We start from the raw sequence: 21,473 nt of genomic DNA on the forward strand, positions 1-21,473 counted from the left end.
ACGCCTGTAATCCCAGCACTCTGGAGGCTGAGGCAGGAGGATCACTGTGAGTTTGAGACCAGCCTGGGATATAAAGTGAGTTCCAGGTCAGTCTCAACTACATAGTGAGACTCTGACTCAAACCCCTCCCCCCAAAAAAGAGAGAGACAGTGAGACACTTTCTACCCACTAAGTAGAACGGAATCTAAGAAGCACAGGAGAGCAGGCTGGTGAGATTGCAGTGAATGGGTACCTTCCCACTGTTGCTAGTAAAGAACAGAGCACAGCACCTGCGACAGCCCAGCAGACCCTCACACGTTTCTTAAATAGCCGAGCATGGTGGCGCATGCCTGTCCTCCCAGCACTTGGGAGGCTGAGGCGGGAGGATCGCCACAAGTTTGAGGCCAGCCTGGGCTACATAGAGAGGTCCTGCCTCAAGAGACAAAAACAAAAACAGAAGCCCCTACCCCGAAGGCCTTCAGGCTTGAAGTTCACCCAGATGGGGTCAGAAGGAAGCTACGTGCAGGAAGAGGGCTGCAGGGGGAGCCAGGGGGAGCAGCCAGCTGGCATCACAGTCCCTGCAGGCTCACAAACAACCCCTGCTGGGCAGAATTCCTGCCCCCCTGCCCTATCTTTCCCCTGCCAAGTCCAGACCTCTGAGAGATTGCAGCACTGCCAGGAAGCTTTAGCCTTTGTTTACAAATGCCCCCCAGGAGTGGGGGGGGCTCAGAGTCCCAGTTTCTGGTCCCCTTGGCTGAAGTGCCTCCCTGAGCTGTGTGATGTGGGGACCAACGGGCTTCTCATCAACCTGTGCTGCTCAGTTCTGACCCCTTGTCTTCCAGCCCCAGCCCCGAAGGCAGCCAGGTTTAGGAAATAAAAATACTGCATGCCTGGCATCCCAGCACTCTGGGAGGCTGAGGCAGGAGGATTGAGGCCAGTTCCAGGCCAACCTGGGCAATTTAGCAAGCTCCAGGAAGTGCTCACGCAACAGAGATCACCAGGTGATATAGGGTGTGACAGGATGGAGAGGGGAGCTTGGGAGAGGCAGGGGATCCCCAGCCCGGGACAGATGGTGGTGAAGGGCTGAATGAATGGTGGTACCTGGAAAGGTAGGTTCCCGAGCCCAGTGGCTCTGTCTGGAAAAAGGGTCTTTGCAGATGTAATTGGTGAAGGATCTCCAGATAAGATAGGGAGGGCCCTACCTTCAATGACAGTGTCCCTAGGAGGGACAGAAGAGCCAGGCTCAGTGGTGCACACTGAGTAATCTAAGTACTCCAGAGGCTGAGGCAGGAGGGTCATAGGGCCAATTTGGGCTGCATTGTGAGTTTAAACCCAGGCTGAACTACATAGCAAGACCTTGTCTCAAAAACAAACAAACAAACAAAATAAGACAGGAGGGCCAGGCACAGTGGCCCTGCCTGTAATTCCAGCTACCTGGGGAACTGAGGCAGGCAGAGCTCATATTTGGAAGAGTCCTGAAGAAACCTTGGAGGAACCTTGAGGGATGTGGCCCTGTAGGACCTGACTCTGGGCTTCTGGGTTGCACGTGAGGGCAGATGGGGTCCCGTTGTTGAGATAGGAGCTAGGATTCCATTAGTCAGCGAGGAAGGATGTCGCTTTAAGACAGTCTGCTGAGTCACCACCTGCAGGGTATTTCAAAAACATCTACCAAATGGCCTGTGGCTGTCAGGGACCTCCCCCCGAGGAAGATCAGGCAGGCCATGGGCTCAAGGGTGCATGGGCCCTGCATGGGGACTGTGGGAGCACCGAATAGATTGGACCTTAAAAAGTATGTGCACACCTGTGATCCCAGCACTTAGGAGGCTGAGGCAGGAGGATGGCCATAAGTTCGAGGCCAACCTGGGATACATAGTAAAACTCTGTCTCAAAAAACAAACAAGCAAACAAACAAGAAAGTGTGTAGTTCCCATAGGATTGAGTTCTTACGCCTTGCACAAGGGCCCCAGCTCCCTTTGCAGACACTTCAAATCCACTAAACCAGTGGTGGCCAGCCAATGGCATGGGTGCCACAGGGGGCACACAGAGCCCTCTCTGTTGACATGCAGACCAAGTGTGTGAGTTGTGTTTCCTAAACCCCGACCTCATTGTTCAGGTTTAATTGCTGTGTTGGCGCTTTGCAATAAGTGGTCTTGGGGTTGCAGTTTGGGGGCTCCTCTCTAAAGGTTGGGGTGAAGGGAGGGCAGGGGGGTGGGGAAAAATAAGAACCAAGATATATTATGTAAAGGTACAAGATCCTAATGATAAATGTAACTGTATGGTTTGCTTTTTTTTTTTTTCCTTTTTTTTTGTTTTTGTTTTTGGTACCAGGGATTGAACTCAGATCCCTCCGCTTTCGAGGCAGGTAGTGGAACCACTGAGCTAATCCCCAGCCCTTTTTTAAAAATTTTTTTTTGTACTGGGATTGAACCCGGGTCCTTGATTTTGAGAGGAAGGCAGCAGATCCACTGAGCTAAATCTCTGGCTTGTTTGCTTTAAATGTACCAAGAAACTTAATGGGGGAAAGAAAAGTTTCCCCATCACTGCACTAGACAAAGAGCTAATGGGAGCTGTACTTTTTTGTCCTTCTTTTATTTATTTATTTATTTATTTATTTATTTTTATTTTTTTGGTTTTTTGAGATGGGGTCTCACTATCTAGTTGAGACTGACCTGGAGCTCACTATGTAGCCCAGGCTGGTCTCGAACTCACAGCGATCCTCCTGCCTCAGCCTCCGGAGTGCTGGGATTACAGGCGTGCGCCACCACGCCCGGCCTGTCCTTCTGTCTTTGAAATAAACGCGCTTGCATGGTGTTCCCTCAGCCTGCAGTTTCATTCTCTGTCACCGTGGGCCGTTTCAGGGTGGCTGGGCTGTCTCACACTGGTGTGAGGGTGGGAATGCCCAAGTGACAGATGTGAGGCTGTGGGGATCTGGGGCTTCTCTCTGAGGCGTGGGTGAGAGCCCGGAGGGGCAGGCAGTCTAACACCTCGGGAAGCAGGAAGCGCCAGCCAGGCTACAGGATGGGCTTTATGGCCGGGTGCGCCTGGGTGGAGCTGGGACCTGCTGGGTTCTCTCGGCCACCCTTTGACCGACATCCATTCCTCCCTGCTCAACTGATCTGTTTCCTGGGAAACGGCAAATGGTAGGTACAAATGCACCAGTTACTTCCGCCATTTCAAGCCCCCCTCCCATACTAGGAATTGAACCCGGGGCCTTCACACAGCTCTACATGTCCAGCCCTTTTTATTTTTTAAATTTTTTGTAGTACTGGAGATTTAACTTGGGACCTTGTGCTTGCAAGGCAGGCAGCAGCACCACTGAGTTAAAATCCCCGGCCCCCTTTTTATTTTTTTGAGACAGGGTCTCAGTCATTACATTGTCCAGGCTGGGTTTGAACTTTCCATCACCCTCCTGCCTCAGCCTCCTAGAGTGCTGGGGTCACAGGTGCGCACCAGCCCCCTCTGGGCTCACAGGCTGGATTCTCAATTCTTTTATCTTTTTTCCTATACTGGGATTGAACTCAGGACCTTGTGAGGCAGGTGTGGAGCCACTGGGCTAAATCCCCGGCCCTCAGACGGCATATTCTCGACACACGTTCACGAGTGTGTGATCTTTCCAATAAGCGGCAGATGGTTCAAACTGGAAAAATAAAGCAAAATAAACAGGAAAAGAAAGGCAGTTCTGTCTCCTCCTGGCCTTCCTGGCCACCACAGCGGTGCTGCAGTGGGTGTGGGTGGTCAGAAAACCTGCACATGCCAGGGAGGGTTGGGGACATTGTGGGGACCCTGAGCCAACTCTCCCGCTGAGGGTGAGGGTCTCCAGATGTTTCAAGGTTCGGCCCCCCGAGGCTTTTGGGTATCTGTGACACAGGGAGATCACAGCAGGATTCTTTCTTCTCCCCCTACGATTTATTTTGAAAATCCTCAGCCTGCAGAGAAGTTGTAAAGATAAACGCCGCCGTAAACGCCCAGCGGCCTTCTCCTGGATTCTCACTTGGGATTATGTTGTCCTCTCTCTGTCTCCTCCTTTTTCTCCCACACTGACTTGCTGGCAAGCCATGGCAGTCACGATGCTAACCTTCTAGGCTGGGTCCCCGAAGAAGTCACAGTGACTCTGGCATCCGGGCGTACCCCTCAGCTGACATCCAGCAGTACGGGGCAATAAATGTAACTCCCAGCCTGCTAGATATCGGATACGCTGAGTTCGTGTTCCCCTAAATCGAAGAATGAATTCTTTTTGTTTGTTTGTTTTGGAACCAGGGATCGAACTTAGGGGATCGAACTTAGGGGATCGAACGTAGGTCCTTGAGCTTGCAAGGCAGGTAGTGGAACCACTGAGCTAAATCCCCAGCCCCGAAGAATGAGTTCTAAGGAACAACAGAGATTAAGAGTAGGAAAACTGGGCTGGGGATTTAGTTTGGTGGCAACGCACCTGCCTGGAAGTTCAAGGTCCCTAGTTCGATCCCCGGTAAGAAAGGGGGAAAAAAAATAGTAGGAAAATTTAGGGCTGGGGATTGTAGCCTAGTGACAGCGCACCTGCCTGGCAAGTATAGGGTCCTGAGTTCGATTCCCGGTACCAAAAAGAAAGAGGTAGGAAAACTTTATTGAGTGATAGCTTCTTGAGAGACAGGAGGGGACCTGAAAGTGGATTGCTATGAGCCCACTTCGCTGAGGAGGCCTGGCCTTTGACAGATGGGCCTCCAGCCACAGTTGTAATGTGTTTTCCTTTTTTTTTTTTTTTCCTGGTACTGGGGATTGAACTCAGGTCCTTGTGCTTGCCAAGCAGTTGTGGTGCTGTTGAGCTCTGCATGTCCAGCCCTTTTTATTTTTTTGTGGTTCTGGAGATTGAACTTGGGACCTTGTGCTTGCAAGGCAGGGTGAGCTAAATTCCTGGCCCTGTAATGTGTTTTCATCCCCTACACTGACTCCAGGGCCTATCCCTGTCTGACTGCCTGTAATATTTCTACCAAACTAAGCTGCCTATACTAGCTGCACAAGTGAGGCTGAGACAGGAGGATCACTGTGAATTCAAGGCCAGCCTGTGCTACATAGCAAGAACAGAAACAACAAAAACAAAATGAACACAGAAATCTGGACAGACACGGGACAGCTGATGACAGAGGCAGAGACAAGAGTGATTTGGCCATGAGCCTAGGGTCCCCTGGATCCCTAGGTACTGGGAGAGGCCAGAAGGACCCTGGGTCCCCAGAGGCCCATGCCCCGCACAGATCTAGGTCTTGAGCTCTGGGCTCAGAGGTGGACATAAATATATGTGGTTTGGGGTCATTGGGCTGTGGTCAGCGGTGTCTGATGCAGGCTGCTCCTGCATGGTACCCGGCTCCCAAGTGACCTGTGCCCAAATGAGACCCTCAGAGGCTCCTCCTCTTTTACATAGTTCAGAACCACTAAGGGGTCTCATGTCCTAGGTGGGGCCGGGTTGACATTTGGGGTCCTTTCTGTCCCCAGGGGGCTGCAGCCTGTCCCTGGAACTAGTGGTTCATATGTTGTCTTTTTTTCTCTCTCTCTCCCCCTCCCCCTCCCTTTCCCTCTGCCCCCCCCCGGTCTCACTCTGTAGCCAGGCTGGTCTTGAACTCATGGCATCCTCCTGCCTCAGCCTCCCCAGTGCCGGGATGACAGGCTTCATGGCCCCTTGAAGCCCCTGCTCGGTGGGGTCGGGCAGGGACATGCCTGAGGCCAGAGATAAGCCTTGTCTTGCACACCCAGCCTGGCCCCCACTGATCGGCAGCCAGCTGGAGCTGCCACAGCAGCACTTGGTGGGAGGAGGAGCTAGGAGGGTTCCAGCTGTCTCGGAGGACCTCGTTGGAGCCCCAGCTGAGCAGCTGTTTCCTCCTCCACCCTGGCTCTCAGCAGCAGAGTAGGTCACAGGTGGAGATGGCCCACACATCTGTGGAGGACGGAGAGATGAAGAGAGCTGGGTACGAGGGCACACATGGATCATCCCAGCACTTGGGAGGCTGAGGCAGGAGGATCACCGGCCTGGGCTGCATAGCAGGTTCAAGGCCAACTTGGACTACACAGAGAGACCTTGTCTCAAAAACAATTTAAGTGAAATTTAAAAAGGCTGGGGATGTGGCTCAGTGCAAAGGCCCTGGGTTCAATCTCTAGTATGGAAACCAAGATACACACTAAGGAAAAGTCACTTGGGCCAGAATCCCAGGGAGCCAGTGGAGGCCAAAGTATTCATCTCACCTGGGGATCAGGATGGTAGAGATGCAGGCAAAACTCTAAAACCTGCTCCAGCCTCTGGTCAGTGAGGCCCTGACCCCCAGTCCTTGCAAGAAAATGACAACCCATGTAGCAGGAGGGTAATTTTTTTTTTTTGGTACTGGAAATCAAACTCAGGACCTTGACTTGCAAGGCAGGCATGGTACTACTGAGCTAAATCCCCGGCTGCAGAAGGGTAATTTTTAAATAATATCATCTTCAGTCCTTTTGTTCTGAGATAGGATCTTGCTAAATTGTTAAATTGCCCAGGTTGGGCTGAAACTTGTCATCTTCCTGTCTCAGCCTCCTAAGATGACAGGTGTGCACCACCAGGCATGAATGCCTGAGAGTAATTTTAACATGCCCAACCTGCCTCTGGTTTTTTGTTTTTGTTTTTTTGAGACAGGGTCTCACTAATGTAGTTGAGACTGATGTGGAACTCACTATGTAGCCCAGGCTGGTCTCGAACTCACAGTGATCCTCCTGCCTCAGCCTCCCAAGTGCTGGGATTACAGACGTGAGCCACCATGCCTGGCTGGTTGTTTTGTTTTGAGACAGGGTCAGACTCCCTTGAACTCACAATGTGGCCCAGGATGCCCTTTAAGTCACAGCAATCCTCCTGCCTCAGCCTCCTTCCCAAGTGCTGGGATTACAGGCGTGCGTTTACTGCCACACCCAGTTGTTTCCTGGTTTTATTTCTGCTTCTTCTAAGCCCTTCTCTGTCTATATAACTTTAGCTTTGTTACCTCAGGCCTTTGAAACACTTATGATTTATGGAGTGACATGGCTATACTTCAAGGGTAAATGGGAGCCCTGGAAGCTGGAGGTGACAGGAAGGACCTTCCCGGGAGCCTTGGAGGGACAGTGGCCCTATATGGGCCTAGGTCTCTGGGAGGAAGTACAGAATCAAAAATAAAGCCAATTAAGATCTTAAAGTACAATGTTGTAAGTTCATTTTGATTGATGGGGCAGGGGTATGTGCTGGGGATGGAATCCAGGGCCCTAAACAAACTAGGCAACCACTCACCCCTGAGCTACACTCCAGCACTTTAAACATTTTTTAAAATTTTGAAGCCAGGTGTGGTGGCATGCACCGGTAATCTTAGCACTTTGGGAGGCTGAGGCAGGAGGATTGCCTTGAATTCAAGGCCAGCCTGGACTACATATGAGCTCAAGGCCAGCCTGAACTACATAGCAAAACCCTGTCTAAAAAGACAAGAAAACAGGGCTGGGGATTTAGCCCAGTGGTTCCAGTGCCTGCCTTGCAACCGTGAGGTCCTGAGTTTGATCCCCAGTACCACAAAAAAAAAAAAAAAAAAAAAAAGACAAGAAAACAAAAAGCTAGTCATGGTGGCACATGCCTATAATCCCAGCACTTGGGAGGCTGAGGCAGGAGGAGGATCGCTGTGAGTTCGAGACCAGCCTGGGCTACATAGTGAGTTCCAGATCAGTCTCAGCTACATGGTGAGACCCTTGTCTCAACAAACAAACAAACAAAAAAGATTCTTTTTAAATTTCAAGACACGATCTCACTAAATTTTCCAGGCTGGCTTTAAACATATGATCCTCTTGCCTCAGCCTCCAGGTGTGTGCCACCCTGCCTGGCCCAAGAAGCTTTACGTTTCAGTAATAAGCCAGTGTTTACCCAACCCAAGATGCCCTCCTGAAACTCGTCCCCACCACCCCTAGGGGGCAGGGCAGAAGCTGCAACTGCCTGGCCAAAGCTTTGTGAAGCCTCACATTTTCTGTGGGCCTCTGTTCTCCCGTGCACTGTGTTAATTCACAGCCCATTTAAACAGCCTAGGAGGGTACAGGGAGCATGATTTCCTCCCTTACAGCCATAAAAGGAGCGAGTCTGTGACATTCTCCCCAGCGTGAATGGACCTCCAGGACGCCGTCCTCAGCGAGAGACGCCAGACATGAAGGGCACAGCGTGGGCTTCACGGACAGGAAACTCCCAGGACAGGTGACTCCAGAGACAGGAAGTGGACTTGGGTGCCGGGGCTGGGAGGGGCTGGGGAACTGCTTGTGGGAATGGAAGGAGCCTTCTTCGGGGTGGTGGAAAGTTCTGAAATTAGAGTTGAAAGTTGCACAACACTGTGCTGAAACCACTGGACCACACCCCTCAGCTCTGTGGACGTGCGGAACGTCACACATCTGAATACATGAGAAGTCGGCACAGAGAGCGGGGACGGTCTGTGCAAGGACCCAACTCCGTACGTCACCCACACACACCCAGCTTCCTTGGTGGAGGATGTCTGCTGTCTGGGCCCCTTGTGCTGGCCGGTGCCGCCCTCTGCTGGCACCTGTGTCCCTGCCTGAAGGAGCTTGGAGCAGCCACCTGAACGGAAGCAGTGGGAGGAAGCTCACAGATTCTTCTGTTTTGCGACAGGGTCTCATGATGTAGCCAGGGTGGCCTTGAACTCCAAGTGGTCCTCCTGCCTTAGCCTCCTGAGCACTGGGCTCACAGGTGTGTGCCACCTTGCCTGGCCCTCAGATTCTTTTTGGTTTTGTTTGTTCTTTGGATGCTGGGCCTGAAAGCCACGGCTTCCCACTTATTAGGCAAGTGCTCACCACTGGACTACACCACCAGCCTTTCCGATTCTTCGTCACAACGTATTTTTCCCTTGCAGCACACCCAGTCCCGGCTTCTCCCCACACATCCCCATAATCCCTTGCGAAACAGACTTGGCTGGGGAGGGGTCCAGTCACCCTGAACATCAGGCTTGAGGGTGGGGTGACTAGTGGATGACCTCCCTGATGCAGGACACATAGCAGGCCAAGGCAGCGACCACCTGTGGCTTGAAGATGGAATCACACGTTGGGGAGATAAAGAACAGGATTCCTGCCATCTGGCCTTGGTCACATACCAGAGGGCCATCGGAGTCTCTGTCAGGGGGAACAGAGGCAGGTCAGCCTGGAGCCACATCATAGCTGCATGTGTGCCTCTCTCTCCTCCCCTGTCTTCCTCCCTCATTCCCACCCCAGGGCCTTTGTATATGCTGTACCCTGGGCCAGCTCATCTTTGCTGTTAAGAGTTCAGGCCTCCTGGCTGTGTGACCCTGAGCTTCTTCCCTAACCTCTCTGGGCCTCAGTTCTGCAGCCCAGGGTCAGGGCAAATGCTAGTCTCACCCTCTATCCTCTTCCCAGGTCAGATGACCCCGTGCCCTATACCCAGTGCCCTCACATTGCAAGTCGATCACCGTTAGGCGTAGTGTGTTGACAGGGAGACGCCATCCCAGAAATGGCTGTTGTTGCACATGGTATGTCCGGCCCTTGGAGGTCTTGCTCCTGCAGCTTTCTGGTTTCCTATTTTCCCAGCTGGCTGCAGTGCACCACGTCCTCTGGGTACTACGGAGCGCGGCAAGTAGAGGACCTGGACCGTCTTGCGGGCCTTCACCCTGCCTTTCAGCAGCAGGGTCAGGCTCAGCCTGCCCCCTCCCCGTTTCTGGCACCTTCAGCAGCATGAGGTCGTGGTCCAGCCTGGGCAGTGGCACATAGTACAGGTGCCGGATAGCTGCCTCGATGTGGAAGCTGAGGCTGGGGCCCTTGCAGTCGTGGAGACCCACTCCACCATCAGCTCCTCTTCCTGCTGACACCAGGTCCCCAGAGTGTGCAGCTGTGACCATCACCCTCAGCCTCCCCTGCTCTTGCTCCTGCCCCTGCCCAGCCCAGGCTGCTGTGGGATGTGGGTCCACAAGTTTTCAGAGCTTTGCCTGAACCAGGGAGACAAATCTTCCCACAAGGCTCCAGGGATCCACCCTTGCCTCCCTGTGGAGAGGCTCATGTGGGCTGCTGGATCAAACTGCACCTGAAGCTAGGCCTCCTGGACTTCTTAGGTATGTGAGCCAAAAGGTTCTTATTCATTACTTCGGTTTCATCTATTATTGACCAGTTCAGAGGCAGAGCAGCCCGGGGTGGGCTTATTTATAGCAGCTTCTGTCTCTCTTTCTCTTTTTTGGAGATAAGGTCTTGCTATGTAGTTCAGGCTGGCCCTGAACTCACTATAAAGCCCAGGATGTCCTTTAGCTCACAGCAATCCTCTGGCCTCAACCTCCCTAGTGCCAGGATTATAGGTGTGCACCACCACACCTGGCGATGCAGCAGTTTCTCCATGGCAACAGGGACCAGGTTCCCTCCTGTGTGCCTTGTCGCCACAGGTGGCCCAAATCAGTTTGCTTGGAAGGAAGCAGCCCTCCCTGTAACAAGTGAAACCACCCACGACCCCCCAGCTTGAAGCTGCCTGCGGAGAGGGGAAGGGACCTTCCTGTGCTGGCTCAGGTCTCTCAGGGCCCGCCTGGTGACTGTAGGGACTTGGGGTGCAGGGACGGCAGGGGTGGTGGGGTATTCACGGGTACTCCAGGCAGTGGGCAGCCAGTTGCCAGCCATTGTGGGTGTATGAGGACCCTGCCGCACTGGTGGATATGATCCTTCTGCAAGGAGATCATGTACAGGGGGAGTGGGGGACAGATTGGGGGGAGTATCACCCTAATAAAGTCCCCAGTGGTTCCTAAGACTTCTAGATAGACACGCAGGCGTCACCTTTGACCCCTCCTGTCCTCTGTTCAGGACCCCACCAGCCCAGTCCCTGTGAAGCAGCCAGAAGTCAGCTTTAAAATGAAATCAAGGACCTGGCACGGTGGTGGTGCACACCTGTAATCCCAGCACTCAGGAGGCTGAGGCAGGAGGATCGCAGTGAGTTCAAGACCATCCTGGGCTACATAATGAGATCCTGTAGATATCAAAAAACAAGACAAAACAAAATAAAAGGCAAAAACAAAACAAAAAAGGAATGAATTAATAATTAGGAATCAAGGACAAACGAGTTATGTGTAGGAATATGGATACACTTTGAGAATATAATGTTAAGTGAAACAAATCAGATGAACAAACTTAAATATCACATTTTCTCTTACATGAGAAACCTATGGTATAAATAAATTAAAGAATAAAATAAAAAGGAGCCAGGGATTTAGCTTAGTGGTTCCGCTGCCTGCCTCACAAGCACAAGAACCTGAGTTTGATCCCTGGTAACCCCCCAAAAAAACCGAATAAAATAAAAGATAGTAGGAAACGAGGAGATAGATCTTTTGCAAAGGGAAGGTGACCAAGAGATAGACGGAGGGGAGATGAAAAAAAAAAACTAAGATGTGTTCTATACATGTATTAATTGCTCATGTGGAAAGTAAATATTATGTACTTCAAACATGGAGTAATAAAAAATAAAATAAATAAGTAGAACATAAATACAATGAGAGCAAGGTGCAGTGGAGCCTGCCTGTAATCACAGACCTCTAGGAGGCTGAGGCAGGAGGATCTCAAATTTGAGCCCAGCCTGGGAAATTTATGACTTGGTGAGGTGGTGTCTCCAGGGCCTGAGGGCACCCTGTCCACTTCTGTGTCAAGGCCAGGGCTGGGATAGGTGTTTTGTTCTTTCTTTTTTTTCCTTCTTTTTTTTTTTTGGTTTTCTTGAGACAGGGTCTCACTATGTAGTTGAGTCTGACCTGGAACTCACTATGTAGCCCAGCCTGGTCTCGAACTCACAGCGATCCTCCTGCCTCAGCCTCCCGAGTGCTGGAATTACAGGTGTGCACCACCATGCCCAGCTTGCTCTTCCTTTTTTTGGCATCTGGATGGAACTCGGGTCCTTGCACTTGCAAGGCAGGTAGTGGCACCACTGAGCTAAACCCCTGGCCCTGGGGTAGGTAGTAAAGGAGGCAGTGGCTGTAGAGTGACTCAGGGACAGTGGGCAGCTACAATGGGCCAGGACAGGTTATGAAAAAGGAATACACAGCCTCGATACACAGGATGTGGCTCTGAATACCCAGGGGCACCCAAGTGTGCACGATTGGTTAGGAAAATGAAAACAAACAGTGCAGTGGGCCGGAGAGGAGTGCTGGCAAAGGTGGGATTGAGAGCCTGGTAAAACCCCTCCGCACACTGAAAGCTCTGCCTGCAGGACCCGCTTCAGCAATGAATCAAGAAGAAAACGCAGGGCCAGGGATGTAGCTCAGTGGTGCACTGCCTGCTTGGCAAGCTGGGGGCCCTGAGTTCGACTCCCACCACCAAAAAAAAGCCCAGCAGCCCCTTCCCCTCCACCCTTCGATTTGATATTGCTGATATCAATAATATCTAGATATATTATCAATCATATTGGTATTGATATCAAATCAGTTGATATTCGATTTGATACTTTCTACTGTAGTAAAATTTCTAGATATGTAATATGGATCTCAAAGTACAGGAGGGGATCGCTTATTCAAAGACAATTTATCTTTTTTTTTTTGGTGGTATTGGGAATGGAACCTAGGGTCTTCATACTGACCTACATTCCCAGCCCTTTGTGCTTTTTAATTTTTATTTATTTTTTCACTTTTTTTAAAATTTTGAGACAGTTAAATTGCTCAGGCTGGGGTTGGTGATCCTCCTGCCTCAGCCTGCAAAGTAGCTGGGTTTATAGGTGTGGATCACATCTGGCTACCAAAGGCACGGTCTTAAAATACTATAAATGGGAGGGCTGGGGATTTAGATCCCCATACCAAAAAAAAAAAAAGATACTATAAACAATACTGTACTTTGCTCATTTGAAATAAATTGTTCTAGGACAAAAAAAGTGTGTGGGGCTGGGGGGGCGGGGATGTAGCTCGGTGTGGAGGAAAAAGAAAAGAAAAATGAATGTAAACTACTGTATGAGAAACATCAGGACCGCTGAATCCAGGGACCGGAAGTGGAGACCGGAAGTGGACTGGTGGAGGCAGGGGCTGGGAAGGGGCCGGGGTGACTGACCACGCCTTCCTGGTGATAGAATTCGCTCACCTGGACAGGGGTGGGGGCTGCACAGTTGTGTGATGGTGCTGAAGCCACCGGACTGGCACACGACCGGCCATTAAAATGATTGCTGAATATCTTTAAAATGTTAAGACAGCTCAGAATCTTCCTATGATTCCTGTTTTGCAGTACTTGGAACCCAGGACTTCTGCACTGAGCTGCATCCCCGGCCTCCCTGCCTTTCATGTTTTGAGACAGGGGCTTGCTAAATTGGAGTCAGGATGGATGGGCGGGTGGGTGGGTGGCTGAATGACAGTTGACTGATACACGGGTGGATCGGCAAATGAATGGGTGAATGATACATGGACGGAAGGATGGACGGACGTACGGACGAACGGACAGATGGACAGATGGGCGGGACAGATGATGACGGATGGTTGAAAGATGGGTGACTGAACGATGCAGGGATGGGCGGAACCTATGCTTCCCATCCGTTTCGGCTGTGTCTGATGTCCCCACAAAGCCTCACGCACTCATGGGTGGGAGTTCTGGGAGGTGGGTGATGCTCTGATTAAGAGGACATGATTACTACATTAGTCCACGCATTGGTCTGGCACAGTTCTGGGTGTGCATGATGGGAAGGCCCGCCCTGGGCTGGCAGGTAGTTTGGGAGACATAAAGGGACAGAGAGAAGCTGCTTTGCTACCTTGCTGCCTCACGCCTTCTGCCTGGCCTGCTTTGCCATGAACTGTTTCTCCTCGGTGATGCCACCCTGCTTTGGACTGAAATCTCTACGAACTGTGAGCTGAAATGAAGCTTTCCTCCTTTAATTTTCGGTGTTGGATGTTTTTTCTCAGCAACAAGAAATGTGACTAAGCTGGGAGTGGTGGCGCATGCCTGTAATTCCGGCACTCGGGAGGCTGAGGTAGGAGGATCGCCGTGAGTTCCGAGATCAGCCTGGGCTACACAGTTGAGTTCCAGGTCAGTCTCAACTACATAGTGAGACCCTGTCTCAGAAAACCAAAAAAAAAAAAAAAAAAAAAAAAAAAAAGAAACATGACTAAGGTACCATCACAGTAAAGTCCCAGTTTGTCAAAGACCCTCGCTTCCCCAGCCAGCAGAGTTCTGGACACCTCACTCCCCGCCTTCCACCTCACACTCCCAGGCGCCCACCCTGGCCCAGCATAGGGTTTTGAAGTGATCACCTGGGCAATCCTAGGTGGGCTCTTCATGCTCTGAGCTTCGGTTTCTTGGTCCGAAACATGGCGTGTTAACAGCCCTGCCTCTTGTGTCCTACGTCCTGACTGCCAGCTGCGGGCAGAGCGAGGAGGATGGAGCATGCAGGTCTCAGAGCCCCCTCCAGAGCTGGAGGAAGCTGGAGGGCAGCCCACATGCAGCTCAGCCCTGGCCGGTTCAGGCGATTCTGTAAAAAGCACGCCCAGCACAACAGCAACTGCTGGAGGTGGGGGAGTTCTCATTTTTTGTAGCTTTTCTGCTAACACCAAAATTCAATCAGAATGACAAAGAAAACGCATCTTTCTTCTGAAGGGACCTCACTCCCACGGCGGCTTCATGGGCGTCTTCACTCCAGCCTCACTAGAAGTTCTGTGCCTGCAGAGGTGCGACCCTCACCACCTGAATTCCAAGGCTTTCTTTCATCCTCTGCAAAACAAATCTTGCGCCCTGATTAACCTCCCGTACTTTGTTTTTAAATAGTTTTATGCCTTTTTTTTTTTTTTTTTGGTACCAGGGATGGAACTCCGGACCTTGTGCTTGTGAGGCAGGTGGTGGAACCACTGAGCTAAATCCCCTGCCCTGTTTTTAAATAGTTTTAAATATATTTTTTGTTGTTGTTGAGACAGGGTCTTGCTATGTAGCCCAGGCTGGTCGTGAGCTCCCTGTGATCCTCCTGCTTCAGCCTCTGAAGTGCAGGATCACAAGCTTTCAAAACATTCTAGTTTTTGACAACTCCAGGCAGATGGCACAAAAATTTAAAAATTATCAGCAGAAAGTGAACCTCCCTCTCACCACCCCCCCAGTCTCCAGCCCCTTAAGAAACATTCACAGCAAACACAAGCACATATTTTTCCCTTCTCTTTTTGGCAGGACTGGGGAGTGAACCCAGGGCCTTGGCAGCGAGCTACATCCTAGCCCTTTTTTCCCCCTTTTCATTTTTGAGATAGCGTCTAAATTGCATAGGTTGGGCTTGAACTGGATTGTCCTGCCTCAGCCTCCCAGAGCCACTGGGATTGTAAGTGTGCACCACCACACCCAGCTACACGGAAATCCTTACAGCTTTTGTTGGAAAAGAAATTCTCACACAACTGTGACCATTCCCCTCATGACTCAGATTGTTTTTGAGACAGGGTCTATATGCCCAGGCTAGCCTTGAATTCTCAATCCTCCTGCCTCTGCCTCCTGAGTACTGAGATCACAGGTATGTGTACTACTATGCCCGGTTCATTTTCATGTTTTCAATCAGGATATGTGGGCTCACCTTTCTGGAGACGCCATTTCTGGGAGGCCATGATCTCTTTTCCATCTTTGGCTCTCTCACCTGCAGCTGTTCCCAGTCACCCACAGCCCCACCAGGGTACCAGAGCTTTGGGCCTCAGCCACCGCCCCCAGCTCCTGCACCTGCACACAGCACCCCAGGACCCACAGAAGCAGCAGGAATGAGCCGGCCGTCATGCCGAAGGGGCTCCTGTGTGTGGCATGGCCTCCCCGCTCCTCTTCTTGTGAGGATGGTGACTCTCACAGCCCCAGCCTACCCACCGGCGCCCTCCTCCCTCCTCCTGCTGGTTCCCTCACCCACAGCCTGCCTGCATAGGGTCTCCAAGGCTGGGTGTGACTCAGCAGGTATGAAACCCTGGCCCCAGCCCCAGCACCCCAAAACTATTTCAAAAGATGGGGCTCTGAGATCATGCCACACTACCATGGTCACACCCAAAAAGTTAACCAGGCTGGCTTCAAACTCACGGCAACCCTCCCGTCTCAGCCTCCCAAATGCTGGGATCACAGGTGTGTGCTAAGCCCAGTTGTTTCTTTCCCTCTCTAGCTCCTTTTTGGGGGTGGGGTGGGAGTGGTTTTACTGGGGAATTGAACCTAGAGAGTACTTGCTTAGCTATACCTCTAGTTCTTTTGAGGCAGGGTCTAAATTGTCCATGCTGGCTTTGATTTGTGACCCTCTTGCCTCAGCCTTCCCAGTAGCGGGGGGTACAGGTATATACTGCTGTATCTTCGTATGTGCGCTGGGGATGGAATCCAGGGTCCATGAATGCTAGCCAGGCACTCTTAGCACTCAAATATGTCCCGGCGTGCCTCTTGCTTTTCATTTTTTCAGTATTTGTGATTAAACCAATCCCCTGCTACCCACTGCCCCCCAACACCTTTGAGACAGGATCTTGCCAAGGTATGCTGCCTAGGCTGGGCTTGACGTTGCGATCTTCCTGCCTCAGGCTCCCAGAGCACTGCAATTACACTGGAACAGCCACATCCAGCCTTTTCCTTATTGTGATAAAAAGATGCACAAAACCGACCACCTTAACCATTCTTGCAGAAAAAGCTCAGAGGTGTTAAGCACATCCACGTGGCTGTGAACCATCACCACTTGTCTGCAGGACTGTCTCACCTTTCCAAAGGGAAGCTGCACCTGTTACACGCTAACACACCCACCAGCCTCCCCTCTGCTGGACTCATTTGTCCTTTACCCTTGACAGAGCACAGGGCCACAGAGCCAAGGGGAAGAGGTGGGTGAGGCTGTGGCCTGGGTGGCCTCCTGGTTGTAAGAAAAGACAGAAATTGCCTGGCATGGCGGTACTGTCTGCTACTCTAGCACTCTGGGAAGCAGAGGCAGGGAGATGCCAAGATCAAGGCCAACTGGGACAACTTCGACCCTGACTCAAAGTTAAAAGGGGTGGAGAAGTGTCTAAGGGCAAAGGCCCTGGGTTTGCTCTCCAGCGCCAGACAGGAGCCCCCCGACCAACCCCAGTCCTGGTGGCTGTGGTGGCCCTGAGCTGGCCTACAGTCCTTGGGGACAAGCAGCCCTGGGCCACCTCGTCCAAGAGAACATCTGCCTCTTCATAAAGCAGTTTTATTTAGATTCAAACCAAATGAGCAGAGGAGAGGGGCCGCAAGTCACTCACCACTCGTTGCCGGATGCTGAGTTTGCAGAGCTGCTGGGCAGCAGGTCCCGCCCCCCAACCCCACATCACCTGGGCCCTCCCAACTCGCCCACCTGTCGCCTCTGGCTTCAAGGACCCCACTGGGTCACGCCAGTCCCTGGAGCCCAGGCCTCGGGCAGTCACGGTCCTCTGCAGCAGAGGCAAACCCCGAACAGGGGGAGCAGAGGACCCAGGAGCCGCACGCCAGGAGGGACCACGGGAGCTCCGTGAGGTAGTCCGAGGGCCGAGCCCACCAGGCCGGTCGTGAGGTAAAATCTGAGAGTTTATTTCTTGGGGCGCAGCGTCAGGACCCCTCATTGCTGGAGCTGTCCTCGTCCCCCAGACAGCTGCCAGCCTCCTCGTCCGCCTCCGCCTCGCCGTCCTCGTAGTAGTCGTCGTACAGGAGGTCCGGCCCCTCGTCGGGCGCCGGCGCCTTGCTCTTCACGCAGTACTCGGCCAGTGTGGTGGGCACCTTCACGCCGTCGCGCTCCGCATCCACCTTGGTCCCCAGGACCTGTTTCCTGGGGGGACGGGGTGGGTGAAGACACCGCTCAGCCCGACCCGCACCCCCGCACACGGTACAGCAGCCAGGAGCCCAAGATGTCGGGGAGAAGGTGGCCATACCAGACCCCTCGACAGTGACATGGGCCGCTCAGAGGAAGCCGGTTAGGTGGAAACGACCACAGGTAGACAGGTGATGGCCCTGCTCTCGGGGAGGAAGGAGCCAGGGCTGGCCTGGCGTATTATACAAGGAGGGAGGCAGCAGACCTCAGTGTCCAGAACAGGAGATGCCACAAGACTAGGTCAGGATGTAAGTGCGGTGGGTGCCACCTGACCCAGCAGAGAGGAAACAAGATGGGAGGGTGGACAGAAGCATCAGTGCGGTGCCTCCCTGACTGTGGGATGCAACAGGGCCCTCACGGCTATGGGGAATGGACAGAGTCCTTCCTGTAGAGACAACAGGTGTCCAAGGACAGGGACAACGGGAGGGGGCTGAGCCCGGCCTGGTGGCATCTGTGACAGACACCACCCTCCACAGGCTCTACACAGGGGGCCCTTTTCACTACGGAGCCCACTCCTGTGTCCCTGACTGTGGCTCTGCCTCCAGTGGCCCCTTGGATCTGTTCAGGGACACGGGCTATTTCGAGGCTGAAACTCACACTTTCAGAGGCAGACGCAGGAAGAGAAGAGCCTCTGCAGCCCCCACGTGGGCACAGGGGAGCAGCCCACAGGGAGTGCTGAGGGTAAAAATAGTCCGGTTTTTATTTCTGCTCTGGGATCTCAGGGGGAGGCACCGCGAGAGAAGCAGCCGGGGAGAACTGGGCCGGGAGCCGACCACGTGGGCCTGGGATGCACAGGGGCTGGCATGAGGGGGCCAGGCTGGTGGCCAGGACGGCTGCCCAGGACACCCGGTGCCAATGGCTCCGGTGACAGCTGGCGGGCAGCGCTGCCCACTGACACGCACATGTGGGCACGTGTGGCAAATACACGCAGACTCCGCGCGCTCACACATGGCTCAAGTTTATGAAGCTCTTCCTGTATAAGCACCACAGAACCAACAGATGGCTGAGCAGGTGGGGCACGCCTCAGGAGGCTGAGACAGGAGGATTGTCATGAGTTTGAGGCCAGCCTGGGCTACACACTGAGACTATCTCAAAAAAACCAACCTCCGCTCAAAAGAACCAAAAAGAATCACCAATGGAGACAGCTCAGTCCTTCAGGAGAATAGGGCCCATGTGATTCTACTCAGAGAAAAGGGACCTGGACAACGGAAGAACAGAGCTCACGGGCCTACCAGGGCCTCTGCCAAATGTACTTATGTGTGTGTTTCCACTCATGTGTAGAAGACACCAAGGGCAGCTGGGCATGGTGGTGCACACCTGTGATCTGAGCTACGGGGGGAGGCTGAGATAGGAGGATCACAGGTTGAGGTAGCTTGGCACCTTAATAAGACCCTGACTTTTAAGTGCCTCGGGTGCAGCTGAGGGGTACAACATTTGCCCCGCACGTGCAAGGGCCTGGGCTTCACGCCCAGCACCTCACAAAACACAGCCCAAGCAGCAAACGCCAAGGGACTAGCTACGAACTGCAGAATGTGGATGAAAATGGCAGCTTGGCTAGTGAAGCACAGGGCAGAGCTTGGGCAGGCAGGTGAAATGGGCGCATCTGGCGGCAGGGTGGTGGCCCCCATAAGGTGGCTGCCCTGGGGCACAGGACAGGCTCATGTGGTGAGCTGCCCAGGCCGAGTCACTTCGTGCACTGACTCGGCAGCCCTGCCTCACACGGTGGCCAGAGCAGCACCAGTCTGCTGTGGGTAAAAACATTCACATCAATTCATTTATTTGTATTCACAGCACTGGGGACAGAGTCCAGGGCGAGCATGAGGCACTGAACATGTCAACCCATTTAGAGTAAAATTTGGAAACTCTGGAAAAGCTGAGCATGCTGGTGCACACCTGTGTTCCCAGGCTGAGGCAGGAGGATCACAAGTTAAAGGTGCTCCAGTACAACTAAATGAGAGACTATTTCTCCATATAAAGTAAAAATTTGGTCCCTGGGTTCAATCCTGTCACACCAAAAACAAACAGCCAGGCGTGGTGGCGCATGCCTGTAATCCTAGCACTTGAGAGGCTGAGACAGGAGGATCGCTGTGAGTTAGACCAGCCTGGGCTACAGAGTGAGTTCCAGGTCAGTCTCAACTACACAGTGAGACCCTGTCTCAAAAAAACCAAAACAAACAAACAAATGACCAGGGATTTAGTTCAATGGCACTGCTCCTGCCTCACAAGCGCAACAAGGTCCTAAGTTCGATCCCCAGTACTGATAAAAAAAAAAGGAAAAAACAAAACAAGACAGAAAAATACCTCACCTGGAACACTGAAGACCTTAACTATCAGGTTAAGGTTAGGATGAAGACTCCGGCTCTATCCCTCTGCACTCTGCTGCAGGAGTGCCCCTCTGCAGCACCGGGGGAGCCCTGCTCCATGCCTTCTCCCTGTGCCCTATCCCACATCCTGGTGCCCTCATCTGTGTCTCTCATTCCTCATCATGGCCAGGGCTGCTGCTAAGGTATGGGCATTACCTGCCTTTGCTGGCTGCTGCCTGGCCACATGCTGGTAAGTGGGGTCTGGCCTGGCGGGGGACAGGCGCACTGTCCACCTCTCCCCAGCCGAGAGGAGCTGTGGGGCTGCTGCCAGCACAGGGAACAATGGAGCCACTGTGAGAATTTTTGGGTCAGAGTTGGTGTGGACATGCCTGGCTCCTCTCGGGAGGTAAGGATGGGGTGTGAGATGTTATTTCTGATTAATAGGCGAGGAACAAAGTGAAAAGAAACCTGGGAAAAAACCCAGTGATCAGTTAAGCCCACTAGACAACGCGCCAGTAGGGTAGGTGGTGTGGGTCCGTGTAGAGCACTTGGTGCTAGGTGGAAGTGTGAGGTGCTAAGCTGCACCGACAGCACCAAAAAACCACAAAAGCAAACCAGATAACCAACCCCCAAACCTCAGAGAAAAGGAACCAGCACACTCTGCTGAAGTGACAATGGGCAGGGCCACGGAGGCCTCGCCAGCCCCTCCTCTGACCCACTTCCTGCGGGGGTATGGCGGCAGGCAGGGTCAGGTGAGGCAGCGGAGCCGCCTCAAAGCCTGCACAGAAGCAGAAGGAGTTCCCACGAGGAAGGCCACAAGAGTCTCCTCCTTCTGAAAAGAGTTTCAGTTTCGAAATTGCACATGTAAGTCACATACAGGCAGTAAACTGCAAAGAGTGCCTGACCCATGGCATCAAGCACACACCAAGGGGAAGCTGAGTGCACAGGCCTCGTGGGACCAAGGCTACCATCCAGGCATGCAGGGGCTCAGCCACAAGGCAGCACGCAGAAGCAGGGATGCCGGGGGCCTCCTGGGTGTGCGTGTGGGCACGCGTGCTCCACCTCATGGCACACACCGCATTCCCACACCTCTAGATCCTTTACAACCAGGAGGAGACACAGCTCCCTGGTTTTCTTTCTTTCTTGTTTTTGTGTTTTTTCGAGGTAGGATCTCACCATGTAGCCCAGCCTGACCTCAAACTCACTGCCGATCCTCCTGCCTCAGCCTCTCTCCCTAGTGCTGGAATTACACGCGTGGGACACCACTCCCAGTTCCCGCCTGTTTTTTATTTTTATTTTTTTTGAGACAGGGTCTCGCTTTGCAGTCCAGGCTGACCTCAAACTATGTAGCCCAGGCTGGCCTCGAACTCACTGCCAATCCTCCTGCCTCAGCTTCTCCAGTGCTGGGATTACAGATATGCGACACCACACTTGCCTCCTGCCTGTTTTTTTTTTTTTTTTTTTTTTTTTTTTTT

The 21,473-nt window shown here is 52.6% G+C and overlaps 1 protein-coding gene and 1 long non-coding RNA gene across 3 annotated transcripts in view; one reads left to right on the forward strand and one right to left on the reverse strand.

Annotated features, from left to right (window-relative positions):
* The window catches only part of LOC117284501, an 11,676-nt gene extending 807 nt beyond the window's left edge, over window positions 1–10,869 (forward strand). The window contains exons 2-4 of the long non-coding RNA XR_004515602.1: window positions 8,040–8,167; window positions 9,523–10,040; window positions 10,771–10,869. This is a non-coding gene — a long non-coding RNA (uncharacterized LOC117284501). The remainder of the gene's footprint in view (window positions 1–8,039; window positions 8,168–9,522; window positions 10,041–10,770) is intronic.
* A 6,181-nt stretch (window positions 10,870–17,050) lies between these two features.
* Window positions 17,051–21,473, reverse strand: part of Cdc34 (cell division cycle 34, ubiqiutin conjugating enzyme) — a 7,733-nt gene continuing 3,310 nt past the window's right edge. Inside the window, exon 4 of one of the 2 annotated variants that reach the window (XM_010634978.3) lies at window positions 17,051–17,653. In XM_010634978.3, the coding sequence (XP_010633280.1) occupies window positions 17,437–17,653 (217 nt within the window). In that variant the 3' untranslated portion in view covers window positions 17,051–17,436. The remainder of the gene's footprint in view (window positions 17,654–21,473) is intronic. The other variant, XM_010634977.2, reaches the window with a different exon arrangement.

Source organism: Fukomys damarensis, unplaced genomic scaffold (assembly GCF_012274545.1).
Source record: "Fukomys damarensis isolate Sample0158 unplaced genomic scaffold, DMR_v1.0_HiC HiC_scaffold_37, whole genome shotgun sequence".
In the NCBI taxonomy this organism is placed as follows: Eukaryota; Metazoa; Chordata; class Mammalia; order Rodentia; family Bathyergidae; genus Fukomys; species Fukomys damarensis.